The sequence below is a fragment of the Cyprinodon tularosa genome, unplaced genomic scaffold, assembly GCF_016077235.1.
Source record: "Cyprinodon tularosa strain WSP-4 unplaced genomic scaffold, ASM1607723v1 ctg1395, whole genome shotgun sequence".
Lineage (NCBI taxonomy): Eukaryota > Metazoa > Chordata > Actinopteri > Cyprinodontiformes > Cyprinodontidae > Cyprinodon > Cyprinodon tularosa.
The window spans coordinates 143,182-164,449 of NW_024038216.1; the positions used below are offsets into that span (position 1 = coordinate 143,182).

Sequence of the window (21,268 nt, forward strand, 5' to 3'; positions counted from 1 at the left end):
TATGTCAGCTAACGGTACCTTAAAGCCTCTCTTAAACATATACCCCACTCCAAGCATTCAAATCATTTGACCCTGCACTGGATATTTGGAGCCTAAAAAAACCCAGCAGAAAATGAATGAACATGAAGTCATCTCTTATTGGAAGACCGATTGTTAAAGTTTGTTGGATGTTCATCACGAGTAGACGTCACCTGAGTAGCTAAAACAAAGTAGATCCTACATCACTATACGATAAACATACTTTCCATATGTCCCACTGTGTGTTGCTGTCCTCTGAACATCAGCTAGCATACATGAGGTGGTGTTGTCAAGTTATGTGGGGTTTCTAGCTTCAGCTCCTCCCCAAACTTGAAAACGGCTGGTCATCACCAAGAAGGACGCTAGGCACAACTCAAATCCTTTTCCATTTTTGCTTTTTATTTGGGATCTTGGATTGGGATTTAGGTTGAAAACCTTTCAAACAAATTGACAAACAGAAGTGTATTAGTTTAAAACAAACAATTTGACCAACAGAAACTGAATTAGTTCAAAACAAAGATTTTCCACTGTGGCTCACCCATAAGCACAAACAAACTGAATGTTACCAGGCCACGAGCCATACTGCAATATCTTTTAACTCAACCTCAACTTTTATTTTTCAATAAACAATATAATAATAATAGCTAACTTTATTTTCTTCTTACCAGTTGTGTATCTGGTGATTAAACCATGAGCTTAAACATGCTTGCCAGGAGCCAGTCTCTTCCTTTGTCTGTCAAAACTGCCACACATGGGTGTGCAGGTGTTTTAATCATAGGAAGGCCCAACCCCCAACACAAGTTCACTCCTCTTTTCTCCTGTGCTTATTTTTTGACATGACAAGCGTTAAATATGCTAACGCTGTTGCCGCCGATAGTAGGGCCACCTGCAGTAGGTTAACGAAGTGTCCGATGTTTTCCTGGTATCAATGGGCCCAGAAGAGCCGCTTTAAGGTCCAGTTTAGTTTAACTCATTCAGCACAGGATCAGAAAACCAGATGTTTTCATTCTGCAGGTCAGACCCTTTGGCAGCGCTTCTTGTGGCACTGCAAGTCGCTGGATTGTCTGAAGGTTTTCCCACACAGTTTGCAGGAATATGACTTCTCCGTGTGCGTCCTCATGTGGTAGATCAGCCCCCCCCCTTGAGTGAAGGTTTTGTGACACACTTTGCAGGTAAACGGCTTCTCTCCTGTGTGAACCCTCATGTGGATGTTCATAGCGGCCCTCCTGACGAAGCCCTTCCCACACTCGCTGCAGGGGTAGGGCTTTTCCCCTGTGTGAGTTCTGACGTGACAGGTGAGGTTGTTGCTCCGGCTGAAGCGCTTGTGGCAGATGTGGCAGGAGAAAGGCTTCTCCCCCGTGTGCTGCCTCAGGTGGCGCACCAGGTGACTGTTCAAGCCGAACTTTTCCCCGCAAATCTTACAGGTAAACGGCTTCTCTCCTGTGTGAACCCTCATGTGGATGTTCATAGCGCCCCTCCTGCTGAAGCCCTTCCCGCACACACTGCAGGGGTAGGGCTTTTCCCCTGTGTGAGTTCTGACGTGACAGGTGAGGTTGTTGCTCCGGCTGAAGCGCTTGTGGCAGATGTGGCAGGAGAAAGGCTTCTCACCGGTGTGCTGCCTCAGGTGGCGCACCAGGTTACTGTTCAAGCCGAACTTTTCCCCGCAGATCTTACAGGAGAAGGGCTTCTCACCGGTGTGCCGCCTCAGGTGGCGCACCAGGTTACTGTTCAAGCCGAACTTTTCCCCACAGATCTTACAGGAGAAGGGCTTCTCACCGGTGTGCGTAATCATATGGCGGAAGGCATTGTACTGCGAAGTGAAGCGCCGCGTACACAGCTCACAGGAGTAAGGCTTCTCGTTCTGGTGCGTGTCTCGGTGGTCTTGCAGCAGCAACATGTTGGAGAACTTTTTGCCACAGGTCTTACAAACAAAGGGTTCGGGTTCATTAGAGTCTTCAGACTGCTGGGAGCTCACTTCTTCCTGCTCCTCTTTAATCTGCAGAAACCCTGGTTTCTTTGAATCCACACTGAGGAACCTTTCTGGCTCAGTTGGAACGTCTTCCTGATAAACATGGTTCTGTTCTGTTAAGAAAAAACACAATCAGAAAAAAGTAAGTTAGTCCACGGAGCTAAACCATAAAAAAATTGACAGTGGAGTCCCAGTTGGTTCTGCACTAACGGGTCGACTAGGAGGAGCTCCGATCTGGTCACTCTCAATATTTCTTCATCCGTTTTTGTGCAGTGGCTATTAATTTATATGAACAGAACTGTTAGAAATATTTTATTTACTCGGTTTGTGTTTCATGGGTTGTGTATTAATTAACTATTATGATGTATAATGTGTGATTCATCGTTTATTAACTCTTGCTAAAGATCGTTCCAGATACAGGTCATGCAACGGACGGGTTGTGAAGGAGGCCTGAACATCCTCTATCACATGTTTCTTCTAAACATGTGTTCTTGGAACAATTCAATTGTAAAACAACCACATGCTTTGTTTTAACATATGTGCTGAGGTTTAAAGTAAGATCATTTTGTTTCCCTTTCCCTTAGTTAAACCTCAGCCCCTGACTTAGACCTGCCAAGAACCATTGTAAAATATCTATTTATGATCACTATTATTATAAAATATAGTTTGTAATTATGGCTATAGCAAACAATGATTTTAGTGATCAGTGATTTTATCTTTAATTTTTATGATTTATTGAGAAACTGCTTAAAAACAGTAATACTCTAAAGAATATTCACCTATTTACCTAAACTTATTCTATGATTAATTGGAATACATAGGAAAAAAATGCAAAAACTTCAGATTTTCCTTTTGTTGTCGGAAAATTTTATTTTTGTTCTTTCCTTCTCAGTATATTGATGTATGCTATGTACTCTCTAAAAATGTTTTTTTCTTAGCTAGTTTGTCTCACTTGCAAGGCCACAAAATGTCTGAGTGGATTATAGACAAGACATACCTTTTTTCCATAACAAAACCACATACTTTTTTAGGTAACCGTTTAACCAAAGTGTCTGTTATTGTTTTGACTCTGCCTTAAAAGTAAGGGAACAACTTTATCTAACGTTAGAACTTGGCAGACCATCATGCTGTGAATGTGAATGTATTGTTCTCCTTTACTTTGCAAAGTAAATAAAGTTTCGACTGAGTAAATCCATCGATCTCCTTCATTTAACTGTACTAAACAGTTGAAAACTTTTTTTCACACAACACTTTCAATACAAAACCAAAAAGAAGGATGCTGGAAAGCATGGAGCATGTCTGGTGTAGTGTATCGTGTTTGGCACTGACGATAGGCCCCGCCCTTCCACTACACCCACTTCTGCTCTCATCAACAGTTTGTTTAAATGTTTGTTATTCAGTGGGAATAAAATAGTGTTGAAAAACTAACAATTAAATTCATTAAATTATAGGAATTAAAGTGAGAATAACAAACTAAAAAGTTGATGGTTTGACCAACAAGCTAAAGCCCGGCTCACATCGATTGTGACGACTTTTTAATCTCCAATCCCATTTATTCACACTGAAAGTATATAGAGAGGCTTCGACCAGGCAGGCTGAGCAGATCTAGATATGTGGAGTTTTTTGTTTACTTCGGTCTCTGTGCCCAAAGAACTGAAAAACTGTCCCACATTTGACTGGGAAGGATTATAAAAAACAAAACGGCACTTCCCCTACTTCATGACTCTGTGCCTATATTAAATACACCACAGGAACTAGATAAAAAGAAAAGGAAAACGCAGCAATAAAGGCTGTGGGGCGGTTTGTATGCTGGATAAGGCAGAGAGGCGATTCTCAGAGAGAGATCTGTGAAGTTTGTTCAAGTTTTTTTTCTTTTTTCATAAAGAGGATAGAGTGATGAGCTGCACTTACTTCCCTTTGTTTCTCTCAGATAGAGTGATAAACTGCTCTTTCTTACCCTCGATGTTTTGTTTTTGAGAGGTTAAAACTGGATCACTACTTTTTCTGTTTTCTGTCCCCCTGAACTCCTAGCATGGTATTCTTTTTTTAAATGTTTCTTTTATTTTTGTGCCAGTCTGCCCCATCTGCTTTATATTTGCTGTACGACTCCAATCCGGACAGTTTTCCCTGAGATTGACACATTTTAGCCCCATTTACTCTACCCTTTTGAAACCGTGCTGAGATTGGTCCGAGCACGGTAACCAAGATAACTGTTGAGTTTAAATGGTACGCAGAACTGAACCGGACTGTGCCAGACACAACCGAACCGTACTAACATGGTACTACTTCATCAGTAGGGCTCAGCTTGGTTCAGTTCTGGCTCGGTTCACAGATAAAGAGCGCATGAGCAGATCGCGTCATCTCCTTACAGTCAGCCTTCTTAATCAGGAAACTTCATAGATTCTTAAAAATCCTAGCTTCCCTACCGTGCCACACAATTTCCAGTGATGATTCTGGTTCGCAGTGTGATGAACCTTGACCGTCTGTTGTTGTTTCTTGCGTCTGTAAGCCCTGAGTAGACCATCGTTTGTCGTATCCACTTCCTAGAAGACGACTGTCAAGTAATTCACCAAAGGCTGCCTTCTTCGCCTGACTCTCCGCAATCTCCCTAAATGTTGCAGGCGCCACCATGTTGGTTTGCTTTTTTACCTCTAGAGAGAAGTAGTACCATAGATTGCCACTAGGAGACGAGGAATCATGCTAGTGTGGTGTGTAAATGGTCAAAGGTAACTTTTAAATGGGGCTTTTATTTTGTCTCTCGTCTTGTCAGACCCATGAAATTGCTGGTGAATTGCTGCATAGTCCGACTGAAACAGACCTGGGGTCTACCTTAGTCAGAGCTACGCAGCCCTCTGCAGAGAATCGTGTCGAGTGCGATCATCTCCACTGACTCTCAATGAGAGATAAACGCCACTACTTTGTCCAATAAGATTTCCTGTCAGATCGGATCATCAAGGGGGTCCAATCTGAACATGATGACTTGGTATGAATGGAGTCTGGTGTGCTATTGTTTGGTTGGAAAGAAAACTTGCAGCCACAATGCCCTTTCTGGAACCATTTTGACAATTGTGCCCTAGAGATTCAGAACCCAAAATAATTTTGCCGGTCCAAACTAAAAAAGAACCAACAGCTGAACCTAAATATGGACTTAACAGACCCAGTGAGGCCCTTAATAATCTAGATTAAATGGGTTCAGATTAAGGCAGTGGGCTAGTCTCTGTTCCAGACCTGTTGGGTCATTAGGACCATTGCAGTGTTTCGTACCTGGTATTTGGACGTTTGCCGGGTCGTCTTCAGAACTCCCCGATGGTTCTGCGCTAGTGGACTCTCTATGTCGAGGCACAAAGGCATCAAACTCCTTCCTAAGCAGTGGACTCTCATCGTCATGTCGGGTCCAGAACTCCAATTTTCTGGATTTATTCTGCGGAGATTCTGGGTCTTCTGATTCCTGATTATCTTCTGATTCCAGGGGTTCTGGTTCCTCCAGGTCCTCCTTGGTATCCAGGTACTCCAACTCACCCAAGTCGTCTATAATCTGTGGACATCCTGGTTCTGACAGGGCCTCTTCGATGTCAAAAGTTCCTAACTTGTCCAGGTCGTCTATGGTCTGCCGACTGTCTGGCTCCGCCAGGGTCTGGTCCATTTGCAGAGGTTCTGGTCCACACTGTTCATCTCCATTCCGAGGAGATTCTGGATCATCCAAAGCTTCTTCTCCCTGCAAAGGTTCTGGCTGCTGCTGAGCCTCTTCGGTCTGTGGAGGTTCTGGTTCTGTGAGGTTCTGTGTGAAGTCAGGGGGATACAGCTCCACTTCCTCCTCTTTGATGCGTGGAGGTTCTGGTTCTGTGAGGTTCTGTGTGAACTCAGGGGGATACTGCTCCACTTCCTCCTCTTTGATGCGTGGAGGTTCTGGTTCTGTGAGGTTCTGTGTGAAGTCAGGGGGATACTGCTCCACTTCCTCCTCTTTAATGCGTGGAGGTTCTGGTTCCACCTTGTCATGAACACAAAGACTCCCGTAGTCGGTCAGAACCTCTTCCTTATAAACCCGTCTGGGAGGAAGTCCTGAGGAGACAGAGAATATCATCATGATCATGGCGATCCAAAAGATGTTCTGAACTTCAGAACCACCAACAATGCAACACCAGGATTAGTCTGTGTTCTGATAACTGAATCTGGTTCTGACTGATGGGTTCATACAGAACAATGATGAGTTCAGTCCAAACAGACTGAGTCCAGTTCCACCAACAAAACAGTATCAGAACCTGCCAGTAACACCTCCCGCTATAGAGTGGCAGTAATGGGGTTTGCTGAGTGGCACCGGACCTCTAGTTTCTGCGACCCGAACCGCCTAAAGCACCAACTTTTGCTCTGTTCAAATTCCTAGGACGCGTCCTCCGAAGGCCAGATTCGAAGGACGATTACGTCATAGCGTGGCGCCGAGGTCTGGTCGGATTCCAAGAGTCCTCGTTATGCGACCTTAAAATGCGTCCTTCTTTTTGCCCGATTTCAAGGACGGGTCCGATGTATCCTCACTATCCTTGGATATTCCAGAATTCATTGCGAGACCAAGCATGCCGGCTGCTCCGTGATCAGTGGTGAATATTGGAAGTTCAGTTTAATATAATCCAGTCAGTGAATAGCTCCGTCTGAGATTAATGAAAATAGTTGTTTTAATAGTTATAGAGTCAGATATGTGGCGATAATGTTTGATTTATCTAAAGGTTTTTATCTGTTACTGTGTAAATGGGTTTGGCTGGAATTTAAGGACAGATTCTAATATATCTGCAGGGTGGAGACTATAAATCTGATAGGAGTTTAATTTCTTTTATTGCCATTTTGCACAATTTGCTTAACTAAGACTTTTTTTGTGGAATATTAGAAATTTTGCAGATACATTCTTTATACATACATTGTTTAGATTTACTTATATATTTCTACCCCTTTTAATAGAATAGAAAATCCCTTTATTGTTCCAGAATGGGCAAATTTACAGCAGCAGAAAGATTATTGAAAATGGTCACACAAATGTGGACCTTAGAAAAATGTCTAACAATAACATAGTAGGAAATCCTGTAAAGTGTTTTAACAATATAAAACTGGAGAATAAATAACCAATATCCAGCTATGGAAATTTTTACAATAATGGATATTCGAAAAGAGATGTGCCAAATGACAGCAGCATATTATTTATTATTTAACTGACTAAGGTTTTTATCATTACATTTGATTTTATTTGTTCCTGCTCCCGGTGGTTGGAACCTTTATTCCACTCAATAAAAACAGTTTTTTAAACTTCGGTTTTCATTCTTTTACTGCTTTGTGCGTCAACTTTCACGAAGGGTAGACCTGTTCGGATTCACAGCCCAAACTCTTCCGGTCTCCTTTTTTTCACGGACTTTGAAGGATCCAGTCCTGGTAGGTCGCGTCCTTGGAGGATGCAGCCCAGGAATTCAAACATTGCCTTTATGTGGCATTATACAGAGAAGAGCAGAACTCTAGATGTAGAGTTCAGAACTCTAGAATTCAAAACTCTAGATGTTGAGTTTTGAAAGCCTGAGGGCGAGCAGCTCAGGAACCCTCCATGGACTCGTTTCAAGGCCCTCAGGACATTTTAAACCTGAATATTCTGTTATCAATAATAAGGCCTAATTTCTTTCACCGCTTTGTTCTTTCTCCGTCCTTCAGTGTATCATCGATTGTCTGCTTGTTTGTTTCTCAGTCCAATCAGTTTCCCCATTGCGGGACGATGAAGACAGTGATGAACCTGACAAATGAAGATGTGGATGAAACTTCCATCTCATACCCCTTTCCCACTGGCCAGTCGGTCTGATCTAACAAGCAGAAACACTCTGTTTCCATCCGATAAACATTAGGGATGTAACGATATTGACATTATCTGCTATCGCGGTGGTAAACGTGTCTTGATATCGTCGTGGTTGGGTTACAATAATAAAAGGGCAGGTGTCCTTCAAAAAGCAAGAGGAATTAACACAGTCCCGCAGAAAAAAAATCCTTAACTGCATAGACCATGATCCTTTGCGCTGCGTCCTCATACCAACCTTAAGCCAATAGGATTGCACGCAGATTGCACGCTGTCCACACAAGCTCCCAGCAAGCTAGCATGGCCGACAGCAATACTTGTAAGGATGAAAACAACCCCGAAGTTGAGATTGTGTCCGCCCCTGCAGCTTTTAAGTCAGATGTCTGGAAACTTTTTTTTTCGCCGTGTCAAAAAATGCAAAAGGAGAGAAGATGGTGGACAGACAATGGACTATATGCAAGCACTTAAAGGGAATTCCCTATTGTTTACAATTGTTCTGGTTGCTTCTTAACTTGAACATTGCACAAAAGAATGAACAGAATATTGATGTTCCTGACTACAACTTGCACTTTAAAAGCACTATGTGATCAGCGTTTTATGTTGTCATGATCCATAAATACAACAATAAATTGCCTGTTGACTGGCAAAAGCAGAAAAAAATGTCTGTATTTTTTTGCTATTATCGTCACAACCACTATCGTAAGTTATTTAACAGTACCGTGAGCTTTTCCACAATATCGCAATAAATATGGTACCGTGAGGTCAATATTGAAATTGTATCGTACCGTGACATTTTGATATCGTTACATCTAGGGCTGCAACTAACGATTATTTTGAAAATCGATGAATCGGCCGATTATTTTTTCGATTAATCGATGAATCGGACACAAAATATTTTTTTATATTAACCTCTTTATTCCAAAATAAACATTTTAAACAGAACAAAGAAGCACACAAGTACAGGTTGCTCATTAACTGTCCTGGTGCTATATGAAAAATAAATGTTTGTTTTAAAACTACGCAAACTTACATGAGAAATGTAGCTGTACATCCACAAAATATAGGGTACTTTGTTTCATAAAGCGCAAAAAGAGACAGGCATTTTTGTTTTTTAAAGCCCCTAAGGGGTTCAAACAATAGGCCCCCCCCATTTCAACAAATGAGGTTTTTTTAGACTAGAAGAGTTCTGCCTTTTAAGACAGGAAAGTATAGCAGTTAAAGTTGCTACTTGAGAAAATACTGAACCATAGAGATAAAAATAGCCCTGTGATTCAAATTATAAATTGTATTTGGAATAAAAATGAGAGAACTAGGGGTGCTAAAAAACACATCCTCCAAAGACAGATATTTACATGGGAATGTGGCATATAATTAATTGACATATTACTGATCTTGCTGGATTTTATTCTGCTTTACTTCCATAAATTGCAGGATCTTCTTTACTTTATCTTTGCCAGAAGATTTAAACTTTAAAAGCCTTGCCCTCATAATTTGCAAATTAATTTATTTATAAAGAAAATATAAACGCTGCTTAAGCTAATTCAAATGAAATTAAAAGTAAAATAAGTAGCCAACCTTATTACTGTCTGTAACCTACTAACACGGTAAGGAAAGCATCAGATGAGCTACCTGAGAAACTAACTTACGTTTCCCCACTTTAAAATGAAACAAACATGGTTACTCATCCTGCTGATCAGCTATCTTCACTGCCATTGAAGGCTCCAACGTGTTTTCTTTTCAGGTGCTGCGTCATAACAGTGGTGCTTCCGTGCCAGGTTCATTTGTTTTTACAAAAGTTGCATGTTACGACTTTTTTCACTTTACAAAGCGCAGGCTATTTTAATTATTGTGATCAATTTGCGCCGTCAATCCCGGGGCATGCGCGCTTCATTTGCAGTCTGGACGCTGAGGGTAAACTCCTCACTAAAATCCTGCGGCTCGGACTGCAGCGCTGAGAGGGATTCTTGTGGGAGAGGGAGAAAGGCGTTGGGATGGGGGAGGCGCCCCACGGCAGCAGCTGCCGCTGGAGGACAAGAGTAGGAACGATACATGCTTTCACGTAAGAGTCTCCAAAAGCCGCCAGTGACATCGTAAAAAGTCGCCAGATTTGTCGCTAGTCGCTTTTAAAAAAAATAGTCGCTGGAGGGGTCTGAAAAGTCGCTGAGTTGGCAACACTGCAACTGCGGCGCTGACTCGCTCCGCCATATTTTTTTTTCTTCCCTGGGATGACGGCGCGGCGGATGACGCATTAATCGCGCGACACAACTAATCGATGATTAAATTCGTTGCCAATGCTTTTAAAAGTTGATTTTTATCGATTTTATCGATTCGTTGTTGCAGCCCTAGTTACATCCCTAATAAACATGGAGCAGCTCTGGTGAGGAGTATTCAGACAGATAATAGAGCGAAACAATAAATAACACTGACTACGCGGTGGCTTCCTTCCATGTTGCTCTCCAATGTTTACTTTCCTGGTTTCTGTCACACTGGTGACATTATCAATGCTAACCCACGTGTTGGTGTCACCACACATGCAGCTGTAGGGGGTCAGAGGCCACGGAGCTGCCAGCAAGGGGTTAGATCAGCTTTTATTGCCAATGGGAAGGGAGCCAGATGCCAATTGTTAGCGAGTCGACACATGTTTAAAAAACATATTTTCATTGGGAAAGAGGCTTTACATTGAAGCCGATTCTGATTTCTAACCAGGAAAACCTAAAATAATAACAATCACATCTGGAGATCATCAAAAACATTTAAACACAGAAAATAAAACTGTTAGTGCTGGAAAATAAGATTAAGCGAAGAAACAGGAAACAGGATTTTAAGCTGGAGAAAATGGAGAAGACAGGATGAAACGAAAGGACTGGAGACGGTCCGAATGATCGACTCGAAAATAATAACTATTAATTGAACTTTATTAATCTCCCAATGGAGAAATTCACTTCTGCATCTTAACCCATCCCCTTGGGGAGCAGTAGACTGCCACTGTGCGGCGCCTGGGGAGCAGCGTGGGCTTAAGAGGAAACAATGACGTATTCAACTATAAGAATTGGACCCATTTCCATTCACAGCCATCCCATAATAATGCTGGATCGTGTAGTCTCCACACGTCCAGTAAAGCCAGAAAAAAAAGACGAAAGAATAAATAAAATGATTTTAATGGATTTTCCTTAAATTGACCCGACAGTTATTCATAAAACCCCTGAAAAGATGCTTTATTTTAACATTTGTGAGACAAAGGAATCAAAGTGAATGTCTTCATTAGGGGTGTAAATCACATCCATCATGGCGATTCGATTCAGTATCGATTTCCTGACCCAACGATTCGATTATTTTCGATACTCAAGAATACACCACGATTCGATTCGATTAATCGATTAAATTTTTTTTTAATAATTATTATTTTTTTTACACCTTACAGGCTAAACAAAGTTTCAAGTTTGAAATAAATCTATGAAAGCTGTAATATCATTATGCATTTTCTTTAGAAACAACAGCAAATAACAGAAGTAGAAAAGTTGCATCAAAAAATACAGCAAAAATACTGCAGAAAATCAGTGTAATGAGTTCAATGCAATACCTCAGCTCCAGAGAAACTGTCCAACATATTTTTTTAGAATGTAATAAATATACTCATGAAAGAGAGATGTTGCGTAGAGAGTTAGACAGGAATAAAAATAAACTAGATATAAGGAAATTGTTTCAAAGGTCATCTGGGGATGTAGTTTTTGGGAGTATTTTTTACTTTCTAAGAAGAACTGGTATTTTAGGGAGAATATAATAGTTTGTCTGGTCCATACTCCATTCTAGAAGGTGGCGGTAATGCACCTATAAGTTGTTTGCCAACCGCCATTTAAAAAAAGAAGAAGAACGCTCGAGAGTGTTGACGTCACCGGCCCCTTGAGAGACGCTCCTCTGCACCTCTCCCAGATTGTAGCTGACCGCAAACAATGCAGCAGACAGAAGGCCGGCTTGTTTTGTTTTTATGACCGAAATTGCGGAAAACAACTCGTGAAGTTTGACCCGCTAGAAGAGCGAGGTGCGCGAGAACGCTGGGACCCTTTTTCCAGCTGAATCTCCGCTCTTTTTGGTCCTCATGTCCCGTCGGACTAAACTCGCCCCCACTTCCTCGCCGCCTCGGCCGTATCTAGACCCACAGCGTGTAGCTCAGACCACGCTTCAATATTGAGCATAATTTAAAAATGTCTGTGTCAAGCTTACTGCAACACACTGCTGTAAGAGTATAACCAGGAAGCGCGGTAGGAGGGCAAAATAGGTTTAGCGCCACCGCAGCACGAGAGGAAATGGATAAAAATAGACCGGAGGAAAAAAAAAACATGAATCGATTATCTTGCGGACGTGTCGATGCATCGGATCGTCGGCTTTTGGATCGATTTATCGAGACAAAACGATTATTATTTACACCCCTAGTCTTCACTGAGCAGGGTGTTTGTAGCCATTTTATTTACCCAGCATGCTCTCTGGTTTGACTTTATTCAAAGTATCAATTCTGTGTTTTCTCATCTTAAATAAAAAAATGAACTAAAAATTACATTTTCTACATCCAAGGAAAACTGGAACAGCTTGATATTCTGGACTAAATCATAAACCAATCAAATCAAATCCTGAATCAGATTCAATCAGGCCTTCATGAATAAATAGATCTAGGAAATCAGAATCTATCTTCAGCGCCAGCTGTTCGATGGAGCCTTTTCTATGAAGCAGTCGGACAAGATGAAACGAAACCCTGAGAGATGCTACATGCTAAGCTAACGCTACGAGGTCAGTGTGAGGTACAAACAGGAAGAGATCGGTAAAGCTCCTGTTTCAGCTACTGTGAACGAGTCCACACCAGGCCAGAGTTGGTGGGGACATGTCCACACCAGGCCAGAGTTGGCGGGGACATGTCCACACCAGGCCAGAGTTGGCGGGGACATGTCCACACCAGGCCAGAGTTGGCGGGGACATGTCCACACCAGGCCAGAGTTGGCGGGGACATGTCCACACCAGGCCAAAGTTGGTGGGGACATGTCCACACCAGGCCAAAGTTGGCGGGGACATGTCCACACCAGGCCAGAGTTGGCGGGGACATGTCCACACCAGGCCAGAGTTGGCGGGGACATGTCCACACCAGGCCAGAGTTGGCGGGGACATGTCCACACCAGGCCAGAGTTGGTGGGGACATGTCCACACCAGGCCAGAGTTGGTGGGGACATGTCCACACTAGGCCAGAGTAGTGGGGACATGTCCACACCAGGCCAGAGTTGGCGGGGACATGTCCACACTAGGCCAGAGTAGCGGGGACATGTCCACACTAGGCCAGAGTAGCGGGGACATGTCCACACCAGGCCAGAGTTGGCGGGGACATGTCCACACCAGGCCAGAGTTGGTGGGGACATGTCCACACCAGGCCAGAGTTGGCGGGGACATGTCCACACCAGGCCAGAGTTGGCGGGGACATGTCCACACCAGGCCAGAGTTGGCGGGGACATGTCCACACCAGGCCAGAGTTGGTGGGGACATGTCCACACCAGGCCAGAGTTGGTGGGGACATGTCCACACCAGGCCAGAGTTGGCGGGGACATGTCCACACTAGGCCAGAGTTGGCGGGGACATGTCCACACCAGGCCAGAGTTGGCGGGGACATGTCCAAACCAGGCCAGAGTTGGCGGGGACATGTCCACACTAGGCCAGAGTTGGTGGGGACATGTCCACACCAGGCCAGAGTTGGCGGGGACATGTCCACACCAGGCCAGAGTTGGTGGGGACATGTCCACACTAGGCCAGAGTAGTGGGGACATGTCCACACTAGGCCAGAGTAGTGGGGACATGTCCACACCAGGCCAGAGTTGGCGCGGACATGTCCAAACCAGGCCAGAGTTGGTGGGGACATGTCCACACCAGGCCAGAGTTGGCGGGGACATGTCCACACCAGGCCAGAGTTGGCGGGGACATGTCCACACCAGGCCAGAGTTGGCGGGGACATGTCCACACCAGGCCAAAGTTGGCGGGGACATGTCCACACTAGGCCAAAGTTGGCGGGGACATGTCCACACCAGGCCAGAGTTGGCGGGGACATGTCCACACCAGGCCAGAGTTGGTGGGGACATGTCCACACCAGGCCAGAGTTGGTGGGGACATGTCCACACTAGGCCAGAGTAGTGGGGACATGTCCACACCAGGCCAGAGTTGGCGGGGACATGTCCACACTAGGCCAGAGTAGCGGGGACATGTCCACACTAGGCCAGAGTAGCGGGGACATGTCCACACCAGGCCAGAGTTGGCGGGGACATGTCCACACCAGGCCAGAGTTGGTGGGGACATGTCCACACCAGGCCAGAGTTGGCGGGGACATGTCCACACCAGGCCAGAGTTGGCGGGGACATGTCCACACCAGGCCAGAGTTGGCGGGGACATGTCCACACCAGGCCAGAGTTGGTGGGGACATGTCCACACCAGGCCAGAGTTGGTGGGGACATGTCCACACCAGGCCAGAGTTGGCGGGGACATGTCCACACTAGGCCAGAGTTGGCGGGGACATGTCCACACCAGGCCAGAGTTGGCGGGGACATGTCCAAACCAGGCCAGAGTTGGCGGGGACATGTCCACACTAGGCCAGAGTTGGTGGGGACATGTCCACACCAGGCCAGAGTTGGCGGGGGACATGTCCACACCAGGCCAGAGTTGGTGGGGACATGTCCACACTAGGCCAGAGTAGTGGGGACATGTCCACACTAGGCCAGAGTAGTGGGGACATGTCCACACCAGGCCAGAGTTGGCGCGGACATGTCCAAACCAGGCCAGAGTTGGCGGGGACATGTCCACACCAGGCCAGAGTTGGCGGGGACATGTCCACACCAGGCCAGAGTTGGTGGGGACATGTCCACTCTAGGCCAGAATTGGTGGGGACATGTCCACACTAGGCCAGAGTTGGTGGGGACATGTCCACTCTAGGCCAGAGTTGGTGGAGACATGTCCACACCAGGCCAGAGTTGGTAGGGACATGTCCACACCAATAATTTTCATTTTTTTTCCCTTTTCCCGCTCATTTCCTAAGGTAACAGACGCTGGGTGCAGCTATCAGTGTCCGTGTTTTTTTTTCCTCTCTTCCTGCTGCTCCCGTGTCCCGCCTCTCGGTGTGACATCATCAGATCTGTCACTTTGAGTCATCTGATTTGCGGTCGCATTTCACTGCCTAGAGAGTAGCTACATGGTTGGAGGAGAGACACAGCAGCACTCAGTGATTATTAACCAGCAGCTAGTTTGATGTTTAAGTTAAAGTTAGGAGACAAGTTGGTTAAAATAATTAGAGATGCCACCGAAAAATCTGTTGGTTAGATATAAGGAGCTTTTTCAGCTAAAAATGGCAACAGATTATAAGTTTATACAATTTAGTATTATATTCTCTTTTCTAGTTAAAAAATCTGGCCATCTCAGAGTACATATAAAAAATATAACCACGTCTGGGGGACAGTGATTCGTCTCCATGTTCTGAATGCTGGCGTACCATAAAGAATAAATGATGAACAGTTTAGTTTGTGCCTTCAAGTCGTTGCTCATAGGAAGACGTTACTTGGATAGAACCTAACGGAATATCTTCAGAACGGCTCCAAATGACACAAAGCCCAATGTAAAAAAACGGCGTTCCCCTTTAGGTGGGATACACCACGCTTAAAAATGTGCACACATGAAAACCCCCGAGGGTCAGAGACTCTCCCACCACTGTCTCCTGAAATCCTGTGGGAAACACTGGAGGACCATGACTCCCAGTTCCAGGTTAACATGTTTTCTTATTGAACAGAGAATCAGACTGCAGAGCTTCTACAGATCTAGAAATGTAGTTTCTAGCATCATTATATTAGTAAAGAGGTTCATAAATCTTTTTAAACAGAGAGAAACAGGGAGAGCTGCAGATTTAAAGGAGAAACAGATTTACTGGGTTATGCAACATGCAATAAAATATATATCCATGTTCAAGAAAAAAATACACTATTCTATAATTAAAATCTAGCATATCCATATTTTTCTGGATGGATGGAATTTAAATTGTTTTACTAGTGATTAGGGTTGTCACGATACTAAACTTTTCAACTCGATACCGATACTAAGGAAAATATTCGATACTCGATACCATTTTCGATACCACGAGGATAAAAACAAAGACTCCAAAATTCAACAGAAATATTTTTCATTAATAAATAAAATACAATAAATAAACACAATAAAGGTTGTATGCTGTGCATAATATTATGCAAGCTTGATAAAAAACGTATAAAATTAAGTGTTCCTTCCTTGGCTATGCTTTGCACACATAACAATGACACTAGCCAAACCGGTTAAGAAACAAAAATAAGTCTTAGCAGCTGCACCTCTTACAAAAAAAAAGTCTGAAACCGAAAAGAGCACAGAATTATTCAATCACACAATGTTCAGAAAGTGCATTGTCCTCTATTCTGCACTTTAGATGAATGACTGCTTAGGTGCCACTGGTGACGGCACTGTATCGATACTTTCAAAAACGAGTATTGTATCCGGATACAACGTTTCAGTATCGATACTTTTTTGAGTTTCGATACTTTTGACAACCCTACTAGTGATGCATGATTTATTGATTTTGGCATCAGAATCGGCTGTTATTGGTTATTTTTTTATACATCAATGTTTTTGGGCTGTATATATACGTCACAGCTCCTCTCTTAGCCATCCTGTCATGCACAGATCAGATGCCAGACAGTTGGGTTTAAAAAAAAAAAGATTTACTGTAATGAATGGTAGAGAAAAACAAATCCTCTGGTTAGCCTCCCCTGTGGTTCACCAACAGCTGGAATGCAATAAAAAGTCCAGCAATCCCTCGGATACCCAACTCTACAAAGAAGATAGCCAGACCGGAGCACTCACCACAGCTGGGGGCCAAACACATTCTGTGGAATTGTCAGCCGTTCCCAGTATTTATATGCCAACCAGTAGGGGGCGCCAAACACCACTCATCACAAATAACTATAAAACATATTTTAGTAGAATTCCGTCTTCCGTACGCTTTTTTGGTATTCAACTACTTCTGCAATTTTCAGCCGATTTCAACAAACTTGGTATCAAAACGTTCAGCTTCTTCTGGAGAGCTGCGCTATATCTTTTGGTTAAGATATTTCTTTCTTTTTGCGATATTTAGCTTTTTCTGCGATTTTTGGACCCATTGAAATGCATGTAGAATTCTCAGATTTCAGCAAAATTCAGGAAAAACTTCTGCATCTTTGACCTTCAACTACTTCAGCATACTTTCAGCTAGAAACACCATTCAACTTTTAAAATGTTTCTGTATCTTTCTGCTATTACTGTTTAACTCAGCTTTTTGCTAACTTTCAGTTTTGTTTCAGTGAAGCTTCAAACTTTAAAAGAAATTTTAACGATTTTCAGATTTATAATGGAGGTCTATGGACGGAATTCTTCAACTGTCAGAGTGCGTGCTCTAGCTTTTGAGCTGTTCTGGTTTTTCCGAACAAATTCTTCTCACTCCCACATTTTTCACTCAATTGAAATAACAATTTTACATCAAAACGTAGGCATTTTTGTCAGGATTCAGGAAATGTAACCCTCATTTGTGTGGGATTTACGGTTTTCCGACAGTTTGGCCCAGACCAAGAAGAAGTCCATACTTCCCCCATAGAAATCCAATGAGAGCTCTCTGAAAAGCCGAACTAAAAATAAATAAAAACAGACTTTTTCGTATCGCTCCCATTCGGGAACCATTCGACGTAGCAACATGAGCCTTGTGGAAGTTGTTCCTCAGACCTTCCTAGCACTCACATTGAAGGAAGTGTGTCGATATCTTTTATCGTTTAGCTAGGAAAAAGGTTTGTTCGGGGGTAACAAATCTGTCCGAACCCCAAAATCAAGATTTTGACAATTATACACTTTTTTACATCGTCACCACGCCTAGACCAAATATTGTAGAAATATGAAAGACCAGTTGTAGTCCAAAGATTGCCGACGCTCACGGTGAAAGAATTTTTTGAATACCTTTTACGGTTTTGGCTCACCGCTCGTTTGTTCGCAGGGAAAGTTTTGCTTTTGAGAGTTCTGCTCTACCATTGAGCTGCATGTTATTCAATGAGACCAGCAGGATTTATAAACCTTTATATTTCTCCTTCCCATTAAGGCTGTGAATGAGCTACATCCATGAAAGTTACCCCAATCGGAGACAAAGGATAGCTCTCGCTTAGACTGAAAGAATTTTTTAGATACCATTTACGGTCTGTCTTCAGCACTCGTTTGTTCGGAGCTGATAATCCCATTCAAAAAAGCCTGAGAACTAAGGAACAAAAGTGAAGCGCATGTCTCTCTGTCACTGACAGGCTCGTTAAGCGTTGTCAAGGTAACCGTGCTTCAAAGAGATTTTATCTCCACCACTTTAAACAGCACATTTTAATCTAATGGAGGGAGACAATACTGATTTAACATTAGGAAGTGGATACAATATGACTACTGGCCATGACCCTTCCCTTCACACGCAACCCTGATAGACTTTCAAAATAAGACTCCGGGGACCCTTCAAAATAAAAGCCCCTACATTAAACTCATATTTTTGTTCCCAGCATATGGCTAAATATTATGACCCAAACTCAACCGCTTTTTTAAAAATGAGACTCTAGGGGGTTTTCAAAACACACCCCACAGAAAATTTCAAAATAAAAGCCTCCCATTGCCACTTTATCTACTGCCCTAATAACAAGGGAAAAGAGTGATTTAACGATTAGAAAGTCATCAAGTATCACTGCTGGGTCTGACCCTTTTCTCAACACACAACCCTGCTAGACTTTCAAAATAAGACTCCAGTGACTCTTCAAAATAAAAGCCTCCATATTGTACTCGTGTATTAATTGATGCAAATGGCCCAGCATTATGACCCAAACTCTACCAGCTTGTTTCTATTAGACTCTAGGGACCTTTTCAAAACATACCCCAGAGCAAATTTCACAATAAAAGTCTCCCATTTACTCCTTAATACAGCATCTTTTCACCCAATAACATGGAAAACCAGTGATTTCGTGTTTAGAAATGGATTCTATATCACTGCTGGGCATGACCCTTCCCTTGACACACATCCATGATAGACTTTCAAAATAAGACTAAAGGGACTCTACAAAATAAAAGCCTCTTCCTTACATACACTCATTCATTGTGCCGTATGGCTCGTAGCTATGACCCAAACTCAACCAATTTCTTCAAATTACACTATTAAGGCCTGATGACCACACACCTCAGTGCATATTTCTTAATCAGGTTCTAAGATTTACACTGTAATAAAGCATCTGCTAACATCGTAACATGCAGAATAAGCCTTCCAATGGTGCTTTCATCACCACAGTGGCTCGTTACATGCAGGTTAGTTTTTTAGATAAATTCAGCTCCTTAAGTGGTATTAGCTCTCTTTCTATAAGCTTCTCTCTCTGTCCTTCCTCTGCTTCTCATGGTCGGTCTTGCACATAGGTTTGTAGATTTTCAATCCTCTAAGGATGACGCTGTTTTCTTTATGCTGATCAACCAACACATTTTAAATCGTTTCAAATTGTTTTGTCAAAGTCTTGACATTTCCACATGTTCAAAATTTTGATACTTATTCAATACCATCTTCCTCAACATTTTACTTCCCATCCTTGAGCTACTCATATCTTCTTCAACCAGATAAGATTCAAGTTTTTCTTTGTAATTTCTTTTCTGATTCAGCTAATTTCATACTTTTCAGCCTATGCTGAGAACTTTGGCTTCATTCTGCTCTCTTTCTGGACAGGAATTAAGCTTTTCTGTTTGCTGCTAATTCATAACACGCCTGGCATGTTTCTGGAAAGTAGGTGGACCCCTTCAAAATTTCTTTAGAACTTTTTCTAGAAACTTGTGAGACATTACATTTAGACCCTTCTAGTGCACACATTAAAGACATTTTTGGATATCATGTATGGTTTGGCTGTGCAGCTTTTAAGATGAGTCTGTTTCTGCCATTTTACTGCCAAATGATTCTACAAAATCTTCAGATGATTCAAATGTTTTCTGCAGTTTGAAGTTTCTGATAACTTCCTGTCACATATTCATATGTTCCTCGGCTAATTTGTGTTTCTTTTCCTTGTCACAGTTTCTTTAGCTAATTTTTCTCTTTTCATTCAGCAAAAAAAGCATTCCCACTTTGCTGTTTCTGCGAAACAGCTTTTTCTAGTTTAATCTACATCTTCTAAAACCCATTACATACATAATGCACTAAAAGCATCTCTCTAACATCTTTAAACATAAATATCAGTGTATTGTGGTTCCTTGTGTTCTCAACAACAGGAAAGAATTCAATTTTAGAAAATACAAAAACCTGATGAAAGCATTCAGGTGGAGTAACTGTAGGTCCATCTGCCCCCACCCTCAGAACCCCCCCACCCTACACCTTTGCTACAGAGGAACCTTCTGCTCCACATCTGCAGCCCAGGGGCCCATATTCTCCCACATCCGGCCCTGCTGATAATAACAGTCATTAAACCCACATGAATCTGAGCCCTCATTGATTGGGAGGTTAGTCTGGTGTGTTTCTACAGTGGGAACATCTAGTAATGTGGATCTAAGTGAGAGGAACCTCCAGAGATGCAGATGAACATCAGACCTACCGAGCCTCTGCAGCCTGACCTGCGGCTTCAGGCACACAGCTAGCAGCTTGCTCTGGGCGGCCAGCTCCTCCTCCAGGCGGATGATGGTTTTCTCCACCTCGGAGAAGATCTCCTCCGCAGCAGCATCCAGTCTCTGCCTGATAAAGTCTCTGAGAGGAAGAACTGAACCCATTCCTGCAGCTGCTGATCCAAACTGGCCTGAGATCCGACCGGACGGTCCACAAAGCAAGCTAGCTGCTAACAACTGCTCAGCGCTACTTCCGGGGGACCTTAGGGCGACAACTTCCGGACGGATGCGTCAGCGCTGCCGCCATCTTGGTAAGGGAGAAGGGCAGCTGGTTGAACCGCATTTATAGGATTAAAAAACCTTAAGTAGAACATTTCACTGTTTTCTACATACATTTTCTATATTTGTGGAACTTGCCTTCTGCCAATAACTGCCTCAATCATTTACCAACACATCATATCTGAGGTTTTTGTCTTCTAAGAAGGGCTGTACCAAAACTTAGCTTGCTTTACCTGACCTTCCACCTTGCTCCTCTCCTTCCCCTTAGACACCGCTCCCTCTCTGGACTGGCAATCCTAAAATAGATTCTATTTAACAAGGTAAATATATAAAGTTGTGCTTGAAAGTTACACACTCCCGATAAAGAAAGGATAAATTCACAACAGCAATTCTAATAAGAAACTAGAAAAAATATACATAAAAACATACAAAATTATATTTGATGGATTGAAATAGTGATTCTTGAATTGTGTTTTTATAAACAGTGATTTAACAAACATTCCCAGACACCTTAGAGCACATTGGTCTAGAATATT

The 21,268-nt window shown here is 43.0% G+C and overlaps 1 protein-coding gene across 2 annotated transcripts; it reads right to left on the minus strand.

Annotated features, from left to right (window-relative positions):
* Window positions 1-633: 633 nt before the first annotated feature.
* Window positions 634-20,738, minus strand: LOC119778820 (zinc finger protein 436-like). Of its 2 annotated transcripts, XM_038278203.1 has the most exons (4): window positions 20,447-20,738; window positions 5,252-6,046; window positions 1,772-2,100; window positions 634-1,687 (listed from the first exon to the last, which is right to left on the minus strand). In XM_038278203.1, the coding sequence occupies exons 1-4, from the start codon at window positions 20,616-20,618 to the stop codon at window positions 1,034-1,036; spliced, it is 1,950 nt and encodes a 649-aa protein (XP_038134131.1). In that variant the 5' UTR covers window positions 20,619-20,738; the 3' UTR covers window positions 634-1,033. The 2 variants fall into 2 exon arrangements, with proteins under 2 accessions (XP_038134131.1, XP_038134129.1); XM_038278201.1 differs by having other exon boundaries at window positions 634-2,100.
* Between the last annotated feature and the right edge of the window lie 530 nt (window positions 20,739-21,268).